We start from the raw sequence: 8,923 nt of genomic DNA, 5'->3' as shown, positions 1-8,923 counted from the left end.
TATTTCAAAATTTGATAGACTGCCAAATTCTCTCTTAAAAAGGTGGTTTTAATATATATTCCCCAAATGGTGCATGAGATTACCTCTTTTCCTATCTATATACTTTTGCCCACATTGGCTTTTATCAGATTTTAAAAAGATTTTATCACTCTCATGGCCAAAAGATGGTATCATTTTTTTCTTTGTAATTTGCATTTCCCTGTTATCTGCATTTTATTTTCTTGCTGTCTGTATTTTAAAATGAGGCAGATTTTTTTTAAATATGCATTTTTTTTTTTTTTTTTTGAGTGAGAAGGAATGCATTTTGTAAGCTTTCTGTGTGAGGCTAAAGGGGAATTTATTTATTTTGGCCAAAATATGGGATAGAGCATGTTTTGCATCTCTCTGGATAAGCAAAACAACATGTGAAGCCCTAGAATGGAGCATGGTGGGAATTTAATAAGTCTGTTTTCTTTCATTCCTTTATTTCCCTCTTCTTCTCCTTCTTCTTCCGGTAATTGATATTCTCTTTTTGGTCTGCCTTGTTCTTTTAGATTGTTCCCCTTAGTTGTTCCTCTGCTATTTGAGAGAACAGAATGAATGATCTTTTCAGTGAATTTATGTGAACGATTTCTGCCCTGGATTTATGGGATCCAGAAAGTTGGACTGTGTGGTTTCTTGCCTTCCGAAGTAAAACTTTGCATTTTACATTTTCATAGCATCCATTCTAGATTTTCACTTGTCTGTGAGCTTCTTGCGAGAGATTCCGAGGAAACTTGAGATGGCAGGCACACTCGAAAGCTGCACAGGTTGCTGGAATGTTAGGTACGGTCAAGGCCTTTCAGGAAGGGTAACGATACACACTCAGTTGATCGACGTAGTCAGAGCAATGGCAATCAAGATTTCATGAGGAATTTTTTAAAAAGTAAATTAACAGCTGGTTCTAAAATTTATATGGAAAAGGAAAGCAATTAGAATAACCAAAACAATTTGGAAAAGACCCAATTTGGAGGCCTCACACGACCTCATCTCACAACTTTATACAAATATAACAATCGAGACAGTGTACTGTTGGCAGAAGGGACTGACTTTTTGTCAGCGGAACAGAGGAGTCCAGGCTTATATCCACACGTTACGTTCGGGTCAGTCAGTCTTCAACAGAGGTGCGGAGTCAAGTCAGTGGAATAAGGCTAGCCTTTCCAACAAATGATAAAGGAGCAGTTAGGTGCCTGTATTCAGAATTACGAATCTAGATCCATATTTTACACCATATGCAAAATTTAACTCTAAACGTATCATAGCCCTCAATTTAAAAATTATGAACCTTCTAAAAGAAAACACAGGAGAAAATCCTGTGACCTTGGGTGAGGTGAAGATTTCTTAGACACTTCACCAAAAGCATGAAAGCATAAAAGAAAAGGTAAATTACACTTCGTTAAAATGTAAAATTTTGCTCTTTAGAAGACACAGCTGAGAAATTGAAAACACAAGTTATAGACTGGGAGAAAATATTTGCAAAACTCATCTGATAAAGAGTTGGTATTCAGAGTATACAAGGAATCCTCAAAACTCTATAATAATAAACAACCCAGTTAAAAAAATAGTAAAAAAAAATTTGACCATTTCACCAAAGAAAGCAAAGGGATGGCAACTAAACACATAAAAAGATGCTCGACATCCTCATTTATTAGCGAATGAGACACAACTGTGCATATTAGATTAGCTAACATTAAAATAAAAGCCCTCTCGCAGAAGTGCTCCGCTGATGCCCATGTCACCCTCGGGTCCAGGAGCAGTGATGGTGCCTGGAGTTTCTATGTGGAGGTTGTTTTAAACGGCCCTGTGTCCTTGGAGCTTTCGATTTGAATCCCAGATCCTAAACCTGTGGTGCTTCATGACGGTTTTATGGAGCATGACGGAAATCTTTGACCATTTACAGAGCAGACAGGACTCGGCCTGCTGTGGTGCGGGGGTGTCACGGCATTTGGGTGCCATGGAAACGAACGAGTCAGTTCTGGTCTGTGTTTCTGGGTTTCTTTCCATTGGATCTTTACATTTAGGACAGATTTGTATCTTCTGTCAGGCAATGCTCTGAAGAGTGACAGAAATTCTGCCAGTTACATAGCAGTTGGCTCCGTTTTTCATTTTGCCGTCAGGATGGGTAACTCTTCTTTGTGGTTGTCGCAGGTACCCCAACTGCTAAACCAGCGGCGCTGGCCAACGGCGATCATGGCATGGAAGGGAATGACACTACAGGTAAGTGCTTCCCCAGGTGCGTGGGCGAGACCGTCACGGCAAACACCTGAGAAGCTCCTCGGAGGAGGGTTCTTTCTAGGCGTGTTGCTCTCGTTGGATGTATGTAAACCCAGGCCTCCGCCTCGTAACAGCTCCAACAACGCAAAGAGGAGAGTGGATTTCGTTTGATACTCTCTCAATATCTGTCGTTGTTGTACCACACTGAAGTCGGGTCAGTTTTAAAAGTGCACGCTCCTAGAGGCAGAGTGACCACCGTCGAAGTGTGTCAGAAGTGTGCCACAGCGGAGGCCTGCGGCTCTTCGGGCTCGTGTCCTCCCCGAGCACAGCCGCACCCCGTTTAGCTTCCACTGCTCAGTGTCAGGAAACCTGGGAGCTACAGATGAAAAGCTCTGTCCTTTCTTCTCTTTCGCCCTCAGTCTGCTTTTCCTTTATTTTCCCCTTCACTGTTACTTTTGAAATCCGTCTCTGACTTTAACTCCCAGCTATCCCTAGGGCCTTGCAATTCCGTCAGCTGGCACTGAGTTCCTGGGGTTCCCACCGCATCATTAGCACCAGCCCCTTCCCCCAGGGTGTGTGTAGTGAGCAGATCCTCGAAGCCGTGTCAGTCTTTTCTTAGGTAGCCGATAGGAGAGTCCTGTTGCATTTTTATAAGGAACAGCCCTCCTTTGCGACTGTGACAGGCCGACACTGTCGACCCAGCTGAACAGGCTGCTAACGGTCGAGCGCGTCGTTCCCTGCAGCAGCGCCCGCTGTCCCTCACTGGGGCGTGACATCCGATTCCCGCGGCCGGCACCGGATGTGGGCCGCGGCCGGCTTTCTCTCGTAGGCCTACCCCAGCCCGGAGAAGCCTGTCCCCGAGCCACCGCAGGATTCCTCAGTTTCTAAGGCTTCCAGAAGGCCTTCGTTAGCAGCAGTAATTATTCCAGGCTTCGTTCTTTATTCTGTGACCTTGGGGAATGTTGAACGTATCTCTCTCTGTGCCTCAGGTTTATTGGTGACTACGTTCTATTTGTTGGAACTGTTAGTTTTACCTACTGACATCATCATCTTTATTAGCAACTCGTGAATTAGGAACTCTTTACTTTAAAAGCTAGAAACAACCAGAAGTGCCTGCCACTGTAGCTTCCAGTTTTATGAAACAAAATTTTGTTACTTCTTTGATAAATTGGTTGTATGTGGTATTGACCGTTTCAGTGCCTGCTGTGTAATTTGGTTTTAAGAAAACATTTATAGAAATAGCCCTGTGATTAAAGGAGAAGTGTGAACATAACTCTAAAAAATGAGTAAAAACAGCTTTCTTTAACCCGGAGGCAGCGCCAGGGGAAGGAAAGGCTGGGAGGGGTTCGATTTGACTAGCTGTTGACAGTGGATGCCACTTTCGTCCAGGAAGGAGACAGCAACTAGCAAAATTGGAGTAGGCTTCTTCTCCAGCAGGATGTCAGGTGTGACCAGAAGAGACACAAACTTTATGTAGCAGTTGCTTCCCGCTGCCAGATCTTAATAGTGCGGGACAAGAACAGAAAAGGCATACAGTCCAGTTCTTACTGTTCCGTGACTTAGTTCCCTGGTGACAAAAAAGAGCCCAGCTTGTTATGAACTTCCCAGTGACATCATGAAAGCAGGTCTTCCTGCTCTGGGACACCTCTCCGCCACGAGGAGAAGAGTTTGTGCATCTGGGAAGACGTTTGCATCTGAACTTGACATCTTGACTGTATTAAAGCAGATGCCGTACTGAAAATACGCGCGTTTCGTTGGGGGTGGGAAGGAGCAGGGAGGGGACGAAGCGCATGTTTTTCGAGCATGACTTCATTCTGATTTGGCCGTCACTAACTGGAGCATGTAGCTCAGCGCCATTTTGGAAATTCCCATTTCTGTTCCCTTCAGAATGTTCTCTCTAGTCTAAGAGCAGATCAGCCCCGCTGGTAGCATAGAAACGGTTTTTTGAGCATCTCGCTGTGTTGAACTGCTGTGTACTAACGACCTGTGCTTTTCCGCCCCTTCCTTCCCCTTCCTGTTTTTTTCCTCCCTTTCTATTTTTCTCCTCCTAGAAGCCTAGAGTGTGTCTCAGCACTGGGGCTGCTGCAACACCAGACCAGTGATCTTTCCTAAGCACCGTTACACTTCTAAAACCTTCAGCATTTTGCAGAGCTTTGCTTTCCTTCCCTGGACACGGTCTAGAAGAAGCTGAGGGTAGTTCTGCGGGGCCTCTCTCTGCTGATGCCTGAGCAAGCCACCTGCTTCCTCTTGTACTCTGCAGGGCTTGATGGAGCTCGTTTCCCTCTGAGCACGAAGGACAAGGACAATTCTTTTTAATTTTAGTATTTTTATAAAGGTCGTCTGATGTCTTTTATTTCTTGTTCTCTTTTGAAACTCATTTTATCATTTACTCCGCTCTCACGTTTTTCTTTTCTTTACGCATTTTTAGTTGGCGTTTTTCACTTGGTCTTCAAACCTCCCACACGAATCAGGATGTGGTAACACCAATGAGAGCGTGTGCTCTCGACAGGGATTGGGTCCCCCAGTCTGCAGTGAACCTCCCTGTGCCTCCCCGTCCTCTCCCTCTGCGAGCTTGCTTTTAGGGAAGGGTAATCTTTTACGCTACCTGTGTTTCTGTCCACCTTACTAAAGCATGAGAAATTAGCGTCATTTTAATTTTAAGTTTTCTAATGCAGAGTAGCTCTGATGAAACTTTGAAAAGTATTTCCTCGAATCATTTTTTGTTAGTTGCCAGTTGGGCCGAAGCGGTTTCTATTATGAAATTATTATCTATTCGTCTAGGCTTAGATTCTCCTGAAGATTTAACCACCTTATTGCATGTGTGGAATTTGATAACCCAGATTACTTTCTTAATATCGATCGTGAACTAGCAGAATAAGAATCGAGAAGTTAGAGAAAATGGAATCCAGTATCGTTAGAATACCGGATTGTTCATACAGAGAGAAAGTAACATTTTCTGTATCAACATGGGAATGAAACGAAATGGCAACACACTGAAGGACAAGGATTTATCAGTTTCTGTTGAGGTGATGGTCTCATTGGACGCAGTCTCTTCAGGATTGGTATCCCCTTGAACTCCGGAGAGGCCTTTATACAGCAGGCCAGGAGATGGGGGGTGGCTCAGGTCCTTCACCATGACCGTTAGTAGATGGTCTCAGTGTGACCGTCTTAATTTTGTTCCTCATTTTTCCAAACTAATAGCTAAAAAAAATCGGGAACCATTTGGGGTAAGAACTATGGAACCTTTCAAATATAAGCTGTGATTGGATTTTTAGAAAAAGGATATAAAACATAGGCCATGTTTTGAAATCTTAGAAGAGTTCTGGTTTAAGACCTGGAATGTGAAATACTCTTAAATTTTCTGTCCTCTTACTGACTATGCGGGTTTTTATAATCGCCAAGCCACTGATTGTTTCAGATTGTAAATGGCACCATGTTCTGAGGAAGAGCTCGAAATGTACATTGTTTTTAACCCTCTGATACAGAGCTGCTTTTGTGATGGTAAAATCAGAATATTATGAGTGTAAACTGAGTCCCTACAGTGACTTCTGGAAGGTAGGGAGCATTTCCGCTTCTGGTCATGAGGATCTGGTCACGTGGGTTGGTCTCTCTGCCAAGAATTCCTCCTATGGGTTCTGGAGAGAAGACACTTAAGCAAGGCCTATTTTAGAGGGAAGGGCTTTATGCTTTCCTTTAAGCAGTTGATCAGATATGGAAACTGTTGCCATAGGAGACCACACCATCAAATAAAACACAGCTCTTTCCCTTTGCTGTGTAGCTGTTTAATTTAGTTTTCTTGTGCTTTTTTTTTTTTTTTTCTTTTTTTTGGGCAGGAAACTTTTTATACCTGGTAGTGCTAACTTTTTAAAGGTTTGACATCTTTCTGTCACTTCTAACCAGTCTGCAGCTTGTCTCAGTGAAGGGTAGGTGGAGGGGCCTGGGGACGACTCTGTGTGGCGGTGGTCAAAGGCACACACTCACACTTCATTACTGACATTGATTTATTCCACTTTTATTTCCATTTTGTTATGGTTTTGTTTGAAATTTGTGTTTTTTTCCCAGATAAGTTTTTTTTTTAATTTACAAAATCAAAATTTTTTACTAACAGCCAGCTAAAATTTAGTAAATATTGTTAGCTCACTGTGTTTCACTTGAATGTTTCATTTTGAAAGAAAGAAATTTAATGTCTCAATTGTAGCTTCATATGAAATAGCCGGTCCTGTAACAAAATGCTGTGTTGTCGTGATGGTCACACCTGCGTGTGGTGTGAGGTGACCACACTGGTCAAGGTTGGTCAGGGTTGCTCTGTCGAAATGTGATGTTCCTTATATGTAATCTCACGCCCTCTCTCTCTCTCTCTCTCTCTCTCTCTCTCTCTCTCTGTTGGCCCAATGTTGAAGATGTAGAACTTTGTTTTTAGATATTTATAACTTTGTTCATGCACCTAAGTTTATATTTTTTGTGATTTCACACTTCAACAGTTTGTATATTGAGACATTTTAATGTGATCATGTGCTTATTAAATTATACTAATAAACATCTTACATTAACATCTTACGGACTGGATTTTGGTTGGGGTCTTAATTATTGAAGTATAATGTGAGTAAGACGTGAATTTGGTAAAGAAAGATGCTGGAGGCATGAGTTCTCAGTCTAACAAAGCTTCTAATCCCACCCACAATAATGCCATAACTGTGTGGGCTTTTTATTTTTCCCAGGCACTTTTATTTACATTGTCGTATTTGATTCTCAAAGTTAACTCTCTTTTTCTGGAATCTGTAAGAGTTAAGAAGCCAAAATGACTCTTCGGTATTTTATAGCATCTGATGAGACAGTTGGCAGATGGCAATGTGCAATTATTCCAAAAGGCAGGTTATGGCATATCAATTATTGTTAGGTACCTTCTAATACTGCATGTATGTTTAGTGTAATCCACGTTCACAGTCTTCCTGAAATGCTTTCTGAATTACTAAGTACAACTGTTAACATTTAATAGCATTTCAATTTGGTAACTTTATTATTTGACAATCTAGTATACGGGATCTGGGAAGAATTCAACAGAATGGCCAATTCCCAGTTCTCGCTAGCCATTCTAGGTTAGTGTTTATTTACAGTGGAAGCCGTAGATTTGCAAATGCAATATGCCGACTGGATTAAGACAGTGAAAGGATTCTATACCTGAGGTAACTTGTGTGATATAAAGAACTTTTTACCTCGACAGGCATTTCTTTTTATTAACAAAGCACGATTTAATATTCTTAGTTTCCTTTTATTAAGAGAGCTCGATAATCTATTCTTAGGTCCAAAGCACAAGAATTTAAATACTATAAATAATTCACAATCCTCCCTAACTTCCCAATAAGTACCGTAGGATTAAAGACTTTGGCGATGGGGACAATTCTTAGATTTATTAGTGAGATGAAACCTGGATCTTTTTCCCTAGTCGACCTGATAACGTGATGGAGCTGGGAGGCGAGAGGGGGTTCTGGGCTGGTGGGAGAGGCAGGCACAGGGCGTCATTCTCGTTTCTAAGTCATGTGTAAAACTAGATTAGCCTCGGTTTTACACCAGTGCTGTTTCCATCACAGCGAAGGCTTCCCGAGACTTAACCACAAATTATTTGTGGAATAAAAAACCTCTGTGCGACCATGGAGGCAAATTACTGTTATTTATACAGTTCGGGGCTAGCTATGCAATACACTCAGTGCTCCACAAATGACAGTGTTACTGGTAGTTTCCATTGTGGTCAGAGTAGGTGGCTTATTGTAATAACCGTTCTGGATGTGATGTGATATCAGTCTCTCAGGTCACACCCAGCCGCGAAACAGTAAAACTGCTTTGTTAGAACGTCTCGACACAGAGGTACATACCCTAGGTGTTTCAAACGGTCTCTTGTGTCATCAGATAAAATGCGTTAAATTTAGCATTAGAAAATCTAAGGCACCAAAAATGTGAAAACAGAAATAAATCTGTAACGTTAGCGTTGAGCAGCTTTTCACACCAGTCCATAAGCTGGCGTGATAACTACGGGTGAAGTCCGGACATGAAGCTGCGCCGTGTTCCTAGATGTGGATTCGGCAGGACGCCCTGCCCCCGGCCTCCTCCCCAGACCCAGAAACAAAGCTCTGGGCTCCTTTCACTTTGCAGCTATGAGTTGCATGTTGGAGACAGCAGTAAAATACCAACCCCTTTTGTTTCTCAAAGTTTGTTTGGTTCATGGTTTTCTGGGGAAAATGTAGAACTCAGAAAAATACACCTAGACTGATTAACACAACACGTTATGTTCACTTGTAGGATGTTTGGGACTCCCTTGAAAACAGCCCACGGACTGAACTTAACCTTGATCTAAGCAAAGCATTCAGTGACACTGCGAGCCATTTGATTTTAGTTTCTATTGGAGTTTTGTATTGACTAAGACAAAATAGCCTCTTTTTGAACTTTGAATGAGTCCATAATTCTGATATAATTTTTTAACCATATAAACTTCGTTTATATGATTTGCTTCTCCATGAAATGAAACTCCACACTATGTCAAAAGGCATATGTAGATACAATGTTTTCTTTGTTGTTTGTAATTCCATAAATAATATGTGAATCCATTCTCCTTTCTAAGAACAGCCAAAGCATTATAGATATAGCCACACTCTCTCAGAGACCAGAGGCTTTTTATTCACAGAACCTCTCATGTTCA

The 8,923-nt window shown here is 41.9% G+C and overlaps 1 protein-coding gene across 18 annotated transcripts in view; it reads left to right on the top strand.

Annotated features, from left to right (window-relative positions):
* LOC105302353 (microtubule-associated protein 4) overlaps positions 1-8,923 on the top strand; it is a 153,678-nt gene that overhangs the window by 64,162 nt on the left and 80,593 nt on the right. For 17 of the 18 annotated variants that reach the window (XM_011375345.2, XM_023520535.1, XM_023520537.1 and 14 more), the window contains one exon: positions 2,167-2,235. The exons of the other annotated variant lie outside the window; for it this stretch is intronic. In XM_011375345.2, the coding sequence (XP_011373647.1) occupies positions 2,167-2,235 (69 nt within the window). The remainder of the gene's footprint in view (positions 1-2,166; positions 2,236-8,923) is intronic. 18 annotated transcript variants of the gene reach the window in all.

Source organism: Pteropus vampyrus, unplaced genomic scaffold, assembly GCF_000151845.1.
Source record: "Pteropus vampyrus isolate Shadow unplaced genomic scaffold, Pvam_2.0 Scaffold271, whole genome shotgun sequence".
NCBI classification, from domain to species: Eukaryota; Metazoa; Chordata; class Mammalia; order Chiroptera; family Pteropodidae; genus Pteropus; species Pteropus vampyrus.
This window is presented reverse-complemented; position numbering and strand designations above follow the sequence as displayed.